Below are 18832 nucleotides of genomic sequence, written 5' to 3' on the forward strand. Positions count from 1 at the left end.
CACCAATCAGCTTCTCCCTAACATTTTATAGAATGTATTTGATAAATGCTACATCAAAGCTGGTTGGTTGCTATGGGCAACTTCTACACTTATCCACTTCTCTACTGCTTGATACATTAAGCCTATTGCCTGATTATTTGCTCTGAGTGGCACCCTGTTTCCATGTAGTTACCTGACCTAAACACTGACGTGAAAGTGATCAGGTGACCTCCTGGACATCCAATCAGTAATTAGAGATGTAAGCAAAGTAATCTCATACAGAAAGTTATCTACATCTGTCACTGTGGCCCTCAGTGACGGGTTGGGTATGAAATCCCGGTGGTTCAATAGCCGCCGGGATGAAATGCCGATGCCAGAAGCCCAACAGAGACAGAATCCCTATGGAGCATGTAAGTACCCTAACCCTACCCTTCTCCCCCCCTAACCCTAAATCAGGGCCGCAACTAGGGGGGCTAAGGGGGCATGTGCCCCGGGCGAACAATGTAAGGGGGTGCGCGTACCGCTGAGGGGGGCCGGGTGGAAGCAGGGGGTGATTTCAAGCCACACCCCTGCACCTGCAGCCAACTGCCTGCAGCCCTTAGAGACACTCCGCCCTCCACTGTCTTAATGTGGCTGCTTGTGGCGCCAGTCACGGGCCAATCGGAGCTCGCGGACTGGCAGCCAATCAACAGCAGCTGCCGGTCCGTGAGCTCCGACTGGCACGTGACCAGCGCCACATTTGAATGGCGGCGGTGGGCACTGTGTTGCTCTCAAAAAAGAACTGCGGGTGGCTGGTTGCGGAACAGGCATGCGACTTCAAATCAACATCCGCTGGGCTGCTGTGGAAGGAGAGGGACTAGGTGACCGGCTGCAGGGTGATGGGCTATATTTGTGTAAGTGGCATTACTGTGTATGCCATGATGAAGGGGAAATAGAATCAACTGTGCCATAATGGTGTGATGGGCATTGCTGTGTGTGGCAGAATGTATATGGGGCATTACTGTGTGTGGCATAATGTATAAGAGGAATTTCTGTGTGTGACATTATGTACAAGGGACATTACTCTGTGTGTGGCATTATGTGGAAGGGGCATTAATGTGTATTGCACATTGGGTTAAGGGGAATTACTGTATGTGACATAATGGGGGGGTACCAAATTACTGCCTTGCCCCGGGTGACAAAACTCCTAGTTTCAGCCCTGCCTAAATCCCCCTGGGGGTGCCTATACCTGCACCCTCCTGGGGGGGGTACATAAACCTAACCTCCCCCAGTGGCGCCTAACCCTATCCCCCCTTCCCCTAGCCTAACCTTTCCCGGGGGGGGGGGACCTAACCCTAAGTCCCCCCGGGGTGCCTAACCTAACCCTCCCCCTCCCGCGGCTAAGTGCTTAGGATGGCTGGACTTGCCGTGATCGGTCCGGCATCCTTCGGCATTCCGGCATTGGAAGTTAGATAGGCGTCGGTATTTCGAAGTCTATCTCAAGTCTCTCGTTGGGCTTCTGCTGTCGGGATATAGACCGACGGCATTTAGTCCACTGGTCTATAAACTACATCCCCTCAGTGACAGATGGAAATCTCCAATGGGACGATACCCGATTACATGGGAAAACTGATTCTTTGTCAAACGGGACCCAGTGATGGAGTTTTACGGCCTTGGATGTTGGAGAGAAGAATGCAATGGCAAAACATTCTGATCATATTCTGTGATTGTTTGGTCATGGACAGGGATTTATTTTGGGGTTCAGGCTGCCCTTAGGCACAACAGTAATGACTGCCAGCCACCTACCAGTCTGCACAAGATGCAGACACCCTGCAGCATATTAATCCGCCCATCTCCCTTTACTCAAAGCCTGATCAGTACGCAACATAGCGTAAACATCGGTAACATCGAGAACCATCGGACCTACTAGCATATTAGTGGTTGACCTGACCTGCTGCAGGGTTTTTGCCATTCCTGTGTAGAGCTTACGGTACGGCTGCCGCACTGCCTTAATTATGCACGCCCCCTGTAACGGCGTCCCAACGCACTGGCATACCTACGTTCGCCCGACCAGGCCCCCCCATCACCACCCACAAACGGCACTTCCTGTCAATCACTCTGCCTTGGGTCTGCGTAGCCTCAGCTCACGCAGTTCCCATCGCAGTTGGTAGTTTGCGCACACGCCTTGCGATGCATGCACATGCGCAGTGCGGAAACATTGGCCAAGCGTGTGCGTTCTCTCACTTGCGATCCAACCGGAATCAGGCCCACAGTGCCCTAAGAAGGCCCTGTGCACTAATACACTATTACTTGTGAAAAATGTGCAGAAGGGGGGATGCAGCACTGCTGAACTGGGCTCCTATTGGGCCCCGCGGACAGGCCTTAGCCCAGGTAATCTGTAACTCCACCCCCTTTTGATCCCCTGGTTACAAGCAATTAAAAAAAATAATAAAGCAGGAAGGAGCTGGGACTTATATATGGACACTTGGTGGGGCCATAAATATAAAGGAAAAGAAAAAGCAGTGAAAGTAAAGACACGAGGGCCTATCCTCACACCCAATACAATATACAATACCACTTTAATAAAATACACACTTTAAAATGGCATTGTGTATATTTACTGTATATTTCCTGATATAGCTGATTTATGGCAGAACATATTCCATAACAATATGGAAAATGTACAATAAATTGCTGATTATATGGAACAATAACAGTCACTTTGTGTTGCCTTGTAAGGATGATGCAAACTCCTTTGTCTGGAATTGTTTAAAATACTCCAATAAATTAATGTTTAATCTATTTATAGCGACATTCCAGGATGTAATGAATGTATTTTCCACAAGAACAGTCTGAAGATGTGTTTCAGATAAACACTATAATGTTTAGGAAGCTGTGTAGAACTAGGCACCAGAAGGAAGGGAGATTAATTATGAGGCCTAATAATGGGTTTAAAATTTTGGTGTAAGCTATAAACTATTTAGGCAAGTGCTGTATGCAATAATCCAGTCAGGTGACATGGGAGGAGTCATACAAATTGTATGACTCCTCCCATACTCATCCTACAGAGTCACCTGGCTAGTGTACTGTATGATACAATGCACTAGCCAGGTGACTCTATAGGTGGAGTATGTAATAAGCCAGTCAGGTGACATGGGAGGAGTCATACAATACAGTAGCCAGGTGACTATATAGGATGACTATGTAATAAGCCGGTCAGGTGACATAGCAGGAGTTATACAATACAGTAGCCAGGTGACTCTGTAGGAAAAGTAGGTAATAAGCTAGTCAGGTGACATGGGAAGAGTCATACAATACACTATCCAGGTGACTCTGTAGGAAAAGTATGTAATAAGCTAGTCAGGTGACATGGGAAGAGTCATACAATACACTATCCAGGTGACTCTGTAGGAAAAGTATGTAACAAGCTAGTCAGGTGACATAGCAGGTGTTATACAATACACTATCCAGGTGACTCTGTAGGAAGAGTATGTAATAAGCCAGTCAGGTGACATGAGAAGAGTTATACAATACAGTAGCCAGGTGACTCTATAGGATGACTATGTAATAAGCCGGTCAGGTGACATAGCAGGTGTTATACAATACACTAGCCAGGTGACTCTGTAGGAAAAGTATGTAATAAGCCAGTCAGGTGACATGGGATGAATTATACAGTACATTATCCTGGTGACTTTATAGTGTGGGTATGTTGCTGGAAAGGACCATACAAAATATAGACACAAAAAGTTGTGTTCTATCATGAAGGGTTACAGAAATGCCAGAGACAAATATGAAATTTGAAGTAGATCCCAGCATTTGGTGTGAAGACTAGTGTGGAATTATTCCTTACCGGCCATGATAAACCCCATCCCACTTCTGGGTGCTGCTAATTGCTTGTGTTCGGTGTACTGTAATACTCTACTGAAATCTCTGAGGAGCTCCCACCAATCCCCATGTAAACAATGGTCTGCTGAAATTCTTCCTACTTTGTTTCCTAATTACAGTAATCAATTCTGAAAAGATGAATTAATTAAATAATTTGTGTTAGAAAATAAAACCAGAAAAGAAAAATTCATGATCACATCGGAACGGTGTTAAAATCAGGCGATCACAGATCAATTGCTTGATAACAAATCACTGGAATCTGGGAAGAGATACGGGACCTCATTCAGAGTCGGTCGAAGCGGCCGCACGGTCATATAGAAAAAGGGGCCGGATATGCAAATGATGCACACGCATGTTGCGTCCCTAAGGTCGGATCGTTAGCTGGTCGACCAAGGGGTGGATGCGGTCGGATCGCTAAAAATACGTCCACTTCTCATACGCATAACACGTCATCTCCGGCTACATAAGGATTAATCGCGAGCATCGTATGCCATCGGAACTGGTCGTAGAGCTAAAGGTTGACCTGACCCTCTCTTAAGCTCTACGATCATGTCAGTGTAAAACCTCCCCTGTCACGTGTGCCATGACACTACTTTGTTAATTATGCACTCCCTTAAAACGCCGTTCGCATAATGAGGCACGCCTGCGTTCGGATCTCCACTCCCCCGTTTTCAAGCACCTTCCCATGTTACCACCCACAAACGCCGCAATCTGTCACTCAAACTACCGACCTGGCGGTGTTCAAGGAGAGAGAAATTTCTGATCGTAGCCGCTAGTTTGCGCACGCGCACTGCGAACTGTACGCATGCGCAGATCAGCGAACATCGGCTGCGTACAACCGTGCGGCCGCTTCGACCGACTCTGAATGAAGTCCACAGTATCTTAATCTAGCCATATGTGACATTTGTTTGGTCGATCTGGTAATTCTTTGCTAAATTGGGTGAACTCTGACTGTCCCCAGATTACTTTGGGTAGAACCAATGATAAGGATGAAACCCAAATTGTGGTGACCTCGGTTGACCCGGAAGTGTGGGTGAATCTGAGTAATGTTGTATTCCGGTTGTTCATCATGGTGCCCGGACCAATGGAAGTTGCAGTATGACCATTCCTCATCCGGTCCTTAGCTAAAAGTCTAGGTGGTCGCAGACTATCTGGGATCGATATTGCCAAGAACACTATTGGGGTCTATGGGGGCGATTGAGACCTGAACGCAATGCAGCGCACTTTCGCAGCCGTCAGGGGCAGGGTATGCAAATTCCACGATCGCATGGCAAGGTTTAAGGACACCGGCAGAGCGAACGCACGCCAGTCTAAAGACGCCCCCTTTTCCTTCGCAGCACACGTCATCTCCAGGAAGTGTATGCTTTATCAGTAACATCGCGAGCCATTGGAGCTGCTCGCAGCCCTTGAGGTAGACCCTACCCTGCCGCAAGCACTGCGATCACTGCAGGCTGAAATACAACCAGGTGACGTGTACAATGGCGCTTCCATGCTAATTATGCATGCCCATGAAACGCCGTTAGAAGTGAACGCACAGGCACGCCTGCGTTCATACATGCACACCCCCGTTTTCATAGACCAGCCCCTGTCACCACCCACAAACGGCACTATCTGTCACTCAAAGTAGTGCTCAGTCTGTGTGCTTCGAGCGCCCGATTCCAGATCGCTAAGACTGGCTTGCGCACGTGCACTGCGGCTTATACGCATGCGCAGAATGTGAAAATCGTCCGGCTACGAGCGAACGCCACATTGCGTCCGGGTCTTAATCGGGCCCCATGTGCTAAGAGAGATAAAGTGGACGTAGATAAAGTACCAACCAATCAGCTCTAAACTGTCATTTTTCAAACACAGCCTGTAACATGACAGGAGCTGACTGGTTGGTACTTTATCTCCATCCACTTTATGGATCTTCAAGGCTTAGTACATAGACCCCTATATGTGAATAAAACATGAATAACCAAAGCTTGTCTGCTGTTCAGGATTTCACGTTATGCTTATACAGTATATTCCATTTTATATATAAGACATTATATTGCATATAGAAGTGTTCCAATGTGTGCAGTATTTTGTGGTGACCCGTTCTGGTATATCGCATTGTGTTATAGGTCGTTGACTATAAGTCCTTTGTTTTCTCAGGGAGATTCTGGCGCTCAGGGTCCTTTGGGAACAATAGGAGAAGATGGAGAGAGGGTGAGTAGAAGCTGTTGGATGGAGGTGGCCCTACGTGACGAAGGATCACATCTCTGATAGACCAGTATCTGAGACTCTTCTTCTCATATCTCTTAGGGAAGCGATGGAGATGTTGGACCTCGTGGACTTCCTGGTGAACCAGTAAGAAAATTATTTATATATAAGGGTGTGTGTGTCCTTCAGCTCATCTACTGTGTGTCTGGGTGGGGAAGCGGGGTAAGTTCCCGCCGGTCTATATCAAGACTTTATATAGCCATGGATTTATGTTTTCCTTTTTTCTTAATCAACTTTGGTGCATATGGAATAGCATAAATAACTGTAATTAAAAGATTATTAGGGGTAAGTATGGGAGCGGTGGGCTGGCCAGCGTGAGGGTAGGGGCAGTGGCGTAAGTTCATCCCAGATGCCCGGAGGCAAGTTGGTGCCCCTCCCCCTCTAAAAAAAAAAGGTAAAATAAATATGGTGCATGCATATCTATCTATCTATTACATATGCACAAAAACACTAGTATAGAACAGCCGTAAGCGGGGCGAATATATTGTGGGAAAATGGAGGAGCTGCCCCTTTAGCGCTGGTGCCCGGCGGCAGGCGCCTCCATTGTCTCCCATAGTTCTGCCCCTGGGTAGTGGTGGAAAATAAGGTGACCCAGCATCCCTTATACTAGTATTATGTATTTTAAAACAATAATGTATATTTCTCAGTATATTTAATTTATATTGCAATAAGGTCAATGTACCTTTCCCCTAGATATAGCTATTTTATTTGTATATGGTTGATTGAATTTAACTATAGAGATCCTAAGTTACTATGGGCAGCTGTGGAAAGCATTAAGCATTACCTGCATTATTGTACATACCATAGCTGTTCCCCGATTTTACAGCTGCAGGTATATAATCTATATGTGCAATCTGAGAGTCCCATATACAGTATACAAGGGTGTGATAAAAAGAACAGCCCACTGATCTTGTTACATAAGCCATAGGCAGTTATATATATATATATATATATATATATATATGTGTGTGTGTGTGTGTGTGTGTATATATATATATATATATATATATTTATATACATATATATATATATATTTTTTTTTTTTTTAATGGTCCTAAAACATCTTATAGTTGATATGGCTGTAAGCATATTTGCATTTTACAAATTGAGGAGCCGCCATCTTTGTCCTCATGTTAAGTCGTGCCCACTTTTAAAAAAAATTATTTAAATGGAAGTAGTGTTGAATTCTTCTGTCAAATTCTTGCTATTTCATTGCTAGAATATGAAATATTTGTCATTAAGTTTTTAAAATGCAAGAAAAAAAAAAAACAAGGTGCAAAACCTGGTTCTTATATATACACATTTGGAAACCCAATGATCCTCATATCTTGTGGGACAAAGCCCCGCACAAATGTGTAATAATTGTGGGCTGACTTTAGAACACGTACATTAACAAGAGAGGAGGCTTACATTTCACAGAAAGGTTGGATTTATTTTTGCATTCTACTCAGCTGAGCCTTTTATAGAACTCGCCCCTCCTGTAGAATAGTCCTTTATGCCTCTGTTATGAATGTGTGCCTTTTTCAAGGAGTTGGACCCATCTGAGAATTGTCATTGAGTCTTGACCGGTGTCGTGTGTGTAGCCCGCTGGTGAATTCTTCATGACACCACAATGCTTTGCTGTGATACCATGATACAGATCATAGCGTTTGGATAATGTGATATATGGTGAATTTTTGTCTCTTCATGTTTTCTTAGGGAGTCAGGGGGCTACTCGGACCTAAAGGCCCAACTGGTATTCCTGGCCCACCTGTGAGTATCTGCCATATGCTTTATGGTTTGTGTACCAGTGTGGGGAGCGCTGAGCCGTGTAACACCACTCTCTATGTCTCTACAGGGAGTAAGAGGTATGGACGGACAAGTGGGACCAAAGGGAAACCTGGTAAGGAAATGTTTTCGCTGTACATTCATTATAAGTGATGGAGTCTGTACTGGGCCTCATATTGTTTGTTCGTATACATGTAGTTGTACATGTCAGTAGCGTTATTTCTGTCTCCCTTATTCAGGGTCCACAGGGTGAGCCTGGCCCTCCAGGGCAGCAAGGAACTTCTGGGACTCAGGGTCTTTCTGGACCACAGGGGCCTACGGGACCACCAGGAGAGAAGGTAAGAATTCACGTGTCTGGGAGGCTGGTAGAAAATGCAAAAGGTTAGCTTAATAAGAACCAGTGCCTTATGGATATCTGTCTATCTACAGGGACCCCACGGCAAACCTGGACTTCCTGGCATCCCCGGTTCTGATGGACCTCCCGTGAGTACAATCTGGCCAGTCACTTGTTAATGTATCAGTCTTTATGTATAAGTTTATGTCTTTCTCATATCTTGTTTGTCTTCCTAACTCTGTTCATCTCTTCCTTATGAAACCAAATAAGAGTTGACCTCACCAAGGCCATAGACACCTTCCACTATAAAATGTTATTGAGAGCTAATAAACAACTGCTTATATACTGTTATTTTACAGACAACATAACAGTGAAATATAATGCCATCAAACAATGGCCATGTAAGAATGGGGTATACTATAATCCAAATAACTAGTAATCTGATGCTTGCCTTGCAATGGATGTGTGACCTGCAGCTGACATGTCAGAAATTGTTATTAGGAACAGGAATCTGCTAAAAAAATTAACATTATCGACATTTAATTTAATTAAAAGTACAAAAGACGAGCAGTACTCAACCATTTTCAGATGGGAACCTAAGTGTCAGTGTAGCATTGTTCTAGGAACCCATGTACCAGTGCCATTGTTCTAGAAACCCATTTACCAATGTGCCATTGTTCTAGAAACCCATGTATCAGTGCCTTTATTATAGGTATCCTTGTACCAGTGGGCCATTGTTCTTGGAATCCATGTACCAGTGGGCCACTGTTCTAGGAACTTATGTACCAGTGCCATTGTTCTTGAACACATGTTCCAGTGCCATTGTTTTAGGAACCCACGTACCAGTAAACCATTGTTCTAGAAACCCATGTACCAGTGGACCATTGTTCTAGGAACTTATGTACCAGTACCATTTTTCTTGAACCCTTGTACCAGTGCCATTGTTCTAGGAACCCATGTACCAATGTGCCATTGTTCTAGGAACCCATGTACCAATGTGCCATTGTTCTAGGAACCCATGTACCAATGTGCCATTGTTCTAGGAACCCATTTACCAATGTGCCATTGTTCTAGAAACCCATGCATTAGTGCCTTATTATAGGTATCCTTGTACCAGTGGGCCATTGTTTCTAGGAACCCATATACCAGTGCCATTGTTCTGAGTCCTCAATTGTTAAATTGCCAAACAAAAAAAGTTTCTGAGCGGTAGATGTGGTTCAGTAAGAATGTTGACGCTAGAGAGGGTATATTTACTAATGATCGATATTAATAAAATTGATAAATTTAAAATAGATCAACATCAATGTTGTGTTTCTTTTACTAAATCACACATTTACTAACACTTAAAAAAATACAAATTCAAAAAGTGTCTGTTAGTAACTGTGTGATTTAGCGCCAGAAACACAACATTGATTTTGATTAATTTTGAATGAGTTTAAATTGATTAAAATTGACCTTTAGTAAATATACCCCTAAGCCCTCTACTGTTCATTGTTCCTGGCCTACTATCTCATTTCTATTGAGTCTGCATGTCCTACATTACGATTGAAATGGAATAGTACAAGGAAGGACAGGGACAAAGTAATGTATAGCCTGGGTCGTACAGACTACCTAAAGCTGGAATATTTTTGCAATAGCTATTTTATGTCAAAATTCAGAAGTGATCAGGCAGAGTCTACCCCTGTCCCAAGATGCCCATTTAGTTATACATAGCGCCCAACATGCGATAGGTTACAGGGTCACTATGCTGCTGCATCTAAGAGCGTCATCTTGTCTCAGGGCACCTTCTATCGAGTACAAGAATCCCAAACATGACAAGTTTATTAAATTTATACCCTCAATTTTTTGCATTTTAAATATTTCTAGGATCAAGTGACATCACTTCATACGTTTGTTGATTCCTGTAAATATTGGTCTAGCACAATAAATGGCAGCACAACTGTGTGCTAACATATGTTATATCGAGTGTGTGTGACCTCAGGAATACCATAGTATTTTCCAAAAGGACCATTGGCTGGTATACTCGAAACTTATGCGGCCCATACACGGTATTATAAATCAGCCGATCCGACGGATTGGTACGATTTGGCTGCTATACACGCACCGTGTATGGACATGATATCGGACAGAGCGCGTACCCGTGGGGTCGTACATCGCACCCCCAGATCGTACTGCAGGTTCAGTCGATCTGGAGATGCGATGTGCAATCCCATGCAAAGCTATGCGGGTAGGGAAGGGGGAGGGGGAATCGGCATATCGGTGTGGGGACCGTCCGATATGTCGGACGTCGGATCCCCTGTCCCGTCGCACTGTGCATATCGCACCGTGTATGGCCTGCTTAACCCTTAATCTTATGGTCCTGTGTTAGGGTATTATTTATAGACATGCTCGCTCATTTTCTTGTGTTGTGTTTGTGGAAATTAGTTTGTGTTTCTTTTGTCTGTTTTGCATTTTGTACAAATTCTTTATATAGCAAATTCTAGCTAAAAAAAACATTTGTAAAAAAGAAGAGGTACTCTCACCAGGCTCCTAATTTAGAGGCAGGTATGCAACAATTGTCACAAATGTGTGTTCGTATCATTGTGTGTGTGTGACTTAAACAGCCCCTTAATTCATACTGCAACATGGACACCTGAGGAAAGGAAAATTACTAAAGTTGATCTAATTAGTTAGGGCAAAAATGCAATGTAAGTCTCTGTATCAGCCCTGGGTTTCACAAACCTATATGACATAATACAGTGCTGAATCTCATGTACAATGATCACGAAGGAGCAGAGTAACCTTAGAGTGTTCCTGCCCCATAAGCAGTGAAGGCAGCCATTTTGTACATTGAGACAATATGAATGACAACAATATAGTTTATCAATTGCTTTGTAACTAGTGACGATGACGGGCCCTGGTGATAGACAAATCCTGGGTTTGCAGACATGCCTGCCAGCAACAAAACTACTGTACTATGCATTCTTCCTCCTGCACAGCTCGTCCAAGCCCATGCCAGCCTCCTAAAACAAACTCGGGCTTTGTAATTAGTATTCCCCCCCCCCCCCCTCTCCCCTCTGGGAATGAGGCATCATATCTCGTTAATGTCACTAGTTCCTGGTGAATTCGTAGTCTCATTATTGTATCCCTACACAATATGGCTGCCTTTATTGTGTGTGTGGGCTACAGGTGCACTTTACATTGCCTAAGTTGGTTCATGGTCTATAGTTTGGTATAATAATGAATGCTAGAATAGTCGCCTTTCTTCTCTATTATGTTGAGTAACCTGCAGCAAGATTATTGGTGCTATTTTGTAAGATATTTTGCTTGCAGTGCACCATTATTGAATTACTTATTGGAATAATGAGAGGAACTAAAACACAGGATACATGCCCACAGGGGGTTCTAGCACCATCTTTGGTTCGCTATCCTGCACTGAAGTTTGATTTATGTATTATTATTGTCCAGTATTTACAAAGCGATGCCTTTGTATACAGTGCACTAGAGTGATAGACATTACATAGAAGCACAAACTGAAACAAAGAACAACAAGAGCTGTAGAGCTCACAGTCTCACGTGAGATCGGGCTGACTGAATGCCGGTTGGTTGGAAAAAAGTGCAGGTGACTTAGGGTATCAATATCTTATTGTAAAAGGTTCTTATTTTTCATCTTAGGGTCATCCTGGCAAAGAGGGTCCCGGAGGCACCAAAGGCAACCAGGTGAGTCTGAGTACTGCGTCTCCTCCTATCAGCCCTACACAGATTTCCTGAACAATCAGGTTGGTCAATCAAAACACATCCATCCAAATTGCCCTTCAACACAATTACAACTGTCATACCCAGAGTAACGTATCCGAGAGCCCAAGGAATGTAACTCCTATATAATGTGTTCATCATGTTCTGTGGAATGTAAACTTTATTCCTTAATGCTCAAAACATTTCTCCATCATGTATTCATTACATAATAACCGTATATATGATTTTTCATAGCCTTCCGTGAAATGTAACCCTAATGTAATCAACATTTCATATGTTCCTCACAACCTACTCAACGTAATCAACATTTCATATGTTCCTCACAACCTACTCGTTCTGTGGGTCACTCAGAGGCACATGTAGGTCATTCTAAGATTGTGTAATTACATCTCTCCATCCTCAGTCCAACTACCGCTCCATCAGAGCATTCACGTACATGAAAAGGTGAAAGTGACTATGGGGAAGGTCAATATCAAAGCTTCTCTAGAGGACAGGTGGTGAAGTTGCCAATAGCAACCAATCCGATTCTAACTATCATTTCATAGAATGTACTAGAGAAATGATATCTAGAAGCTGACACCTGCCCTCTTTATAAGGGTTGATACATCTCCCCCTATGAATGTAGGCAACCAGTAAAGCATAACTGTGAGAACTAAGACACATCTACAACACACATATCGGAATGAAGTGGCAGCAAGTTGTCGCCATCTAGCAATGGAAATCTATTACCAGAGTCCAGTTATGATCCATCAGTTTCTTCCTCCAATGTGGCCGAGACCTATCCTATCGGCCTTCCTCTCTAGCTGAAACATCGGATGTGTCCAGGGATGTCACACTTTTATTCTGTTTGCAGTATCAAGTAATCACTGAAATATTATTGATTGTTGGCTTGGATCGATGCTGCGATGATTGTTGGCTCAAATCGATGGTACAATGATTGTTGGCTCAGATTGATGCTACAATGATTGTTGGCTCAGATCGATGGTACAATGATTGTTGGCTCAGATCGATGCTGCTTGATTGTTGGCTCAGATCGATGCTACGATAAAGTATTCATTTATTTTCCTCACTTTAATAAAAGAATCACCCACCCCCCTAGACTCATGACCAATTCCATCTGTCTCACTCCCCAGTGTAATAATGAGACATAAAAAGGCCCAACACTAATGATAACGCAACAGCCAAACATTTAATATTGTATTTATTCAATGACCCGTAAAATGTTGTTCATTCAATCTGTCCTTCACCTAAAGAGAAATACGATCTGCAGTACTGGCCCCCACACCATGGGATGTGACCCACCTGCCTGGGAACTCACCAAACACATTTACAATCACCACTTCCAAAGCATAGTTACTCAACAGTTATAGACTAGAGATAAGCGGTTTGGTTTTGACTTGGTTTTTTTTTCGCCAAATTAGCGCAAGTTCCGATTAGATCGGATTTATCTTATTGGCTATCCAAAACACGTGAGAGCCGGATAGCCAACATGATGCCATTTTTGAGATTCAAACATAAATGAGTAAAACCGAAGCGCTCATCTCTAATTTCGACTGTAATCTATTATTTAGTCGGCAGATAGATATTACTGAATATAGTCTCACCCTAGTGAATATTATCTCGCCCTAGTGAATATTGTCTCACCCTATTGGAACCATCTCCCATCCGTTATAAAGCCTCCCAGTAGAATGATCGCTCATCTCATCAGTCCATCACCTCAGTTGCACCTTTAGTTTGGGTCCTATTGTAGTGGAAACATGTTGCTATTGGACTGTTCATATGGGCTCAGTATGGGGTTATAAGTATATAACTAATCCCTACAGTCCCTATAATGAATGACATCACTCTGCATTAACCAATCAACTCTGTTCTCTCTTTTTTTAGGGTCCGCTTGGTCCACAAGGTCAGATCGGTTATCCTGGGCCGAGAGGCGGGAAGGTACCTGTACATTTTTAATTATGTTGAATTTTTATTCATTATCTCTATGGGATTGGCACACTGCTGTGACCACTTTAGTGTCTTTTACCACAATTGCGTCTGTGACTTTATGCTAATTCTAGTAATAGCTCTTCTCCTGACTACATGTGTGCGTCTGAATGCGCCAGGACTGAGACGCCCACTTTGAGCTTCTTTAGTGGCTGCAATACCTCTCGGTGCATCTATAGACTCCAACATTGGTGGCACCAGCAAAATTTGCACCAACACCGTGCTAGTTGCAGATTGTGTGTTAGAGTACGGCCTCCAAGCGAGCGATTAAGCATCTGTGTGCGAACCCACGTTCGTGACTCTCCCATAACATGCCCATAAGACTGACCATCTCTGTCTGTCTGCGTAGCCACCTCCCAGTCACCGCCCAGGAACGGGCAGCACATTTCCTGTATATTTCTGATACTGTGCCTCTAGATCGCAGCTGTGCTTCCGTGCGTGCACACAGTGGGAAGCATGCGCTGTGCAACGCTCCTTTCGGTGAGCACCGGCATTGCATGTCATTCACAATCAGGCCCTGTGTGTCGGCCGATTGAACAGTCAGAATTACATTGTTTTGTGTGTATTGACAACTTGTACGTTTTGTGAAAGATCTTTACGTTACACATTATATTATATAATCAGCAATGAGCTATTATGTTCCATTGCTCATCTCTCACTCGTCATCTCTCTACTTTCACTATTGCAGGGAGTTGATGGAATCCGGGGTCTACAAGGACATAAGGGAGAGAAGGTAAGGGGAAGATACTGTCTAATCTATATTCACCCCTTTCCTGATTCACCGTCCCAAATATTGTACCTCTCAGACCAGCACACTGCTCAGACCCTGTCCCATTCTTCTATTGCCTGATGGTAACTCATCTCCTGCAGTGTTCTATCAATAAGCCCCAGCTGGTTACCTTTATTGCTGTCTTTCAGGGCGAAGATGGTTTCACAGGACTGAAGGGGGATTTCGGGGTGAAGGGCGACAAGGTGAGTGAGACTCACACATTGCAATTCCGGTGACTTTATACAGACAGGTTCGTGTTGTTCATTAAATCATTTGCAGATGAGCCTCATCGCCGGTTACAGGCCGCGTCTATTTATACTGGTCCCCGGATATGATTTATCTAGATAATGGTAATGTGTACTTGATGGACATTCTGTTCTAGGCATAGAGAAGTATTATTGGAGGGCAGAACATAGACTAATGAGCCTCCACATCGTCTCCCGTTGCAAGGATTTGTTTTTTTCTTAATATTATTAGTTTTTTTAATCTTTATTTTTTTTCCTTTAGGTTTTTTTGTTTGTTTGTAGGTGACAGGCAGACTGTAATAGCCTGAGACTTGCAGGCATCGGCAAAATCAGATGGTTTAAAGGGGCAAACACTTAAAAGGCAAAACCAGGTCGGTTTTGCCTTTTAAATGATTGCCCCTTTAAACATTGGCCAGACTTGCCAGGATCTTGTTAATGCCTGCATTGTGCATAATATTACATTTACCCGTAAGACGTACTTTATGGAGATATGTGTTAGCTGATACACTCGCGCTGTCTGGAGCTGTAATGATTTGCCACGTGTTTACCGAGTCTATTCTTGTGCGGAAGAACAACCTGAGTTATGTTTTCCCATGTACACTATTTAAAGATATTTTCTCAATTTACCTCTGTGTAGGGTGAAATCGGCCTTCCAGGGTCAAGGGGAGAGGATGGTTCTGAGGGTCCGAAGGGTAGATCTGGCCCCAACGGTGACCCAGGCCCGCTTGGATTGATTGGTGAGAAGGTGAGATGTGGCGGTGTCTGGTGCGTGATCACAACTGTACATGGACAGAGTAAGACCGTGATTTGACTCTTATCTCTTGTGTCTTCCAGGGCAAGCTGGGTGTTCCTGGCCTGCCAGGTTATCCTGGGCGACAGGGCACGAAGGTAAAGGAGGGTTATATACTGTAACATGATGGGAATACCTCACCCGTCTTATTGCACTGACTCACAATTCTGCCTTATATCGTTACAGGGATCACTCGGTTTCCCAGGATTTCCCGGGACCAATGGAGAGAAAGGAGCGAGGGTAAGGGACATTCCCTGCTAATATAACGCCATCCGTCCTATTCGTTCCAGAGGGCAACCTGAGCAAAACAAATGATGCTACATTGGATTGAGGTCACATAACTGTATAGAGCCGGCTGATGATAGACTATCAGTATTTGTGTGATCACTTTCTCATCATGTGACCAATGCTAGAATAGTCATTTGATATATTGTCGTCTGTTACATTATCGCCAGCTGAATCAGCAATCACTTATTACATTTCTGTTTTTCCTCTTAGGGTCTGTCCGGAAAATCCGGCCCTAGAGGAGAGAGGGGGCCCTCGGTGAGTGATCGGTGCTGCCGCTTCTGTAATGCCTGTTTCAGCTTGTTATAGTCCAATGAACTGGTCCCTTTGTATACAAATACATGTTATATATACAGACGGCGGTTATGTATGATATCTACTCAGCTGTCTTAGACCTCCATGCCGTTATACTGACATAGTCATCAGGATCTGATATTAGGCCATGACCCTGTACTAGATGTACATTGGAGGCAGCCGTTCTGTGGCCTGGGCCAATATTCAGCCTAATGATTTGCCAGGAGCCGATGACATCACTGAGCACAGAGTGCCTGCTGGAGAGTCTGCAGCTCCCTGGATATTGGGTCATGCTGCATAGTATCCCTTGTGCATCTTGTCATTGGTCCATTTTATACTGTACATATTATATATAGCTCTCTGTACTGTCCTCTGTATGATTACAACTCTTTTTTTTTTTTTTTGCAGGGACCAAGAGGTCAAAGAGGACCCAGAGGAGCCACAGGGAAATCAGGGCCTAAGGTTGTTACATAAAACTACTGTGTATATATATGTGTGTGTGTTGTGTATGTATACAGACCGGGTGTGCTGTGATGTGCTTCAGCCTGTAATAGGCACTCAGTCTATCTATCTATCTATCTATCTATCTATCTGTCTATCTATCTATCTATCTATCTATCTATCTATCTATCTGTCTGTCTGTCTGTCTGTCTGTCTGTCTGTCTGTCTGTCTCATGGGGAGTTCCGACATCAGCCGTATCTGCACAAAGGGGCTGATGCTAAACTGGGAGTACACCTGTTGGTGTATCATCAATATGCAAATTTGCACTGTGTATGCCAACAATAACAGACTACGCCTAAGCCCTGTGCAGATTTGGTACTTGCCTTTTCCATATGCTTGGGGGCTGTAATTGCAGACCAAGTACAGTAGGGGCATACTCGCATTATTGAATAAATGTAGAACTACATAAATAAAAAATAATATATATATATATAATTATATATATATATATATATATATATACATACATACAGTATATTATAAAAACATGACCTGTTTGTGGGTACTTGTGAATAGTGCTTGAAAGTACCCCAGATTTAGCCCATATGCATCCCAAGATGCCTCTAACCCTGCACCAGTCACATAGTAAATCAGGATTATACATAACCAGGCCATTAGCATAAGATTAAGATTATTAACATTTGTTTTGTACCCGCAAGTGATACATTTACTGACAGGCATGTATTTATATATATGAGTATATACATACTTGTATATCTATATATACAGCTCAAACATTTTTCGTCACTAATGGACTTCGTCAGTGGGAGTTAGTGACTAAACGCTTTTGAGCGGCATATGGACACACGCTTATTCATAACAGTTGTCCAGTGTGAGGATTAGAGCACGCGCTAATCGAGCGTGATTCCTGATGTGAGAGCGGCAGTCCCTGGCTTAACATCTGAAACGAAAGGTGCACACCATGAGTGAGATCACATACAGTGCAAAGAGCACAGTTCCAGAGTGTGCACCTCTGGAGAATGATAGATTAAAAGGGACGACCCTCTGTATACTGGTGATGAGATAGACGGTTCATGCAGATTGTTCTTTACTGACATGTACGTGATTATATGCTTTTTTACAATATAAAGGTTAACAAGATTTTACAACTGTGCGCTCCTTATTCTTTTTCCTAGAAAAAAAAAATTATATATATATATATAATATATATATATATATATATATATATATTTAGATATATATTTATATATATATTGTACTGTAGGGATGGACAGTGTAGTGGATGTATCTATATTGTACTGTAGGGACAAATAGTATGGTCGATGTGTATATATACATATATATATATATATATATATATATATATATACATATATATATATATTTGTGTGTGTGTGTGTGTGTGTAAAAAAGACCAATGAACTGAATTATTTCTATGCGAGTCTGGGAGTGATTACTGTAATTGTACATAGTATGTGTGTTGTATGTCAGAAACATGTACATTCACAGAACAGTACATGTAATAAAGACATGTCCACTCATTATTTGGTTCTGTCTTCAGGGTACATCAGGAGGAGATGGTCCATCAGGGCCTCCGGGAGAGAGAGTAAGTCCAGCTCAATGCACAAGCATTTATCCTAATCCTGTCTCAGAACTGTTTGATTCATTTTCCATATGTCACCATTCTCTTAATTTCTCTACCTCTTTTTTTTTTTATTGTAAATGTACATTCAGTGCTAACAATTCAATTCCTTCCCAATTCCCCAGTGTCTTTCATTCCTCCTCTGCCCTCTCTCACTTTGTATAATTGCATACAGTATATTATATGGTTTTTTTTCTACTGCTTTTCACACATCCTTTCTCTACTCTTTCATGATCCCTTAATTCTTTTTATTTTCCTTCTTTTTCTAGGGTCTACCAGGACCACAAGGCTCAAATGGTTTTCCAGGGCCCAAGGGTCCGCCTGTGAGTACATTCATATGGTCTTATGTTTGAGTTTAAGTTGTTGAATTATATGAAGAACATAAACCATCATACACCGTCACCAATCGGCATAGAATTTTATCCCTAGGGCAAC

The 18832-nt window shown here is 43.0% G+C and overlaps 1 protein-coding gene across 5 annotated transcripts in view; it reads left to right on the forward strand.

Annotated features, from left to right (window-relative positions):
• Positions 1-18832, forward strand: part of COL11A2 (collagen type XI alpha 2 chain) — a 162414-nt gene that overhangs the window by 90573 nt on the left and 53009 nt on the right. For all 5 annotated transcript variants that reach the window (XM_088446637.1, XM_088446640.1, XM_088446639.1 and 2 more), the window contains 17 exons: positions 5980-6033; positions 6130-6174; positions 7786-7839; positions 7925-7969; positions 8094-8192; positions 8284-8337; positions 11843-11887; positions 13808-13861; positions 14598-14642; positions 14828-14881; positions 15561-15668; positions 15758-15811; positions 15900-15953; positions 16212-16256; positions 16701-16754; positions 18317-18361; positions 18667-18720. In XM_088446637.1, coding sequence (XP_088302763.1) covers positions 5980-6033; positions 6130-6174; positions 7786-7839; positions 7925-7969; positions 8094-8192; positions 8284-8337; positions 11843-11887; positions 13808-13861; positions 14598-14642; positions 14828-14881; positions 15561-15668; positions 15758-15811; positions 15900-15953; positions 16212-16256; positions 16701-16754; positions 18317-18361; positions 18667-18720 — 963 coding nt within the window. The remainder of the gene's footprint in view (positions 1-5979; positions 6034-6129; positions 6175-7785; positions 7840-7924; positions 7970-8093; positions 8193-8283; positions 8338-11842; positions 11888-13807; positions 13862-14597; positions 14643-14827; positions 14882-15560; positions 15669-15757; positions 15812-15899; positions 15954-16211; positions 16257-16700; positions 16755-18316; positions 18362-18666; positions 18721-18832) is intronic.

Source organism: Taudactylus pleione, unplaced genomic scaffold (assembly GCF_031769625.1).
Source record: "Taudactylus pleione unplaced genomic scaffold, aTauple2 ptg000400l, whole genome shotgun sequence".
NCBI classification, from domain to species: domain Eukaryota; kingdom Metazoa; phylum Chordata; class Amphibia; order Anura; family Myobatrachidae; genus Taudactylus; species Taudactylus pleione.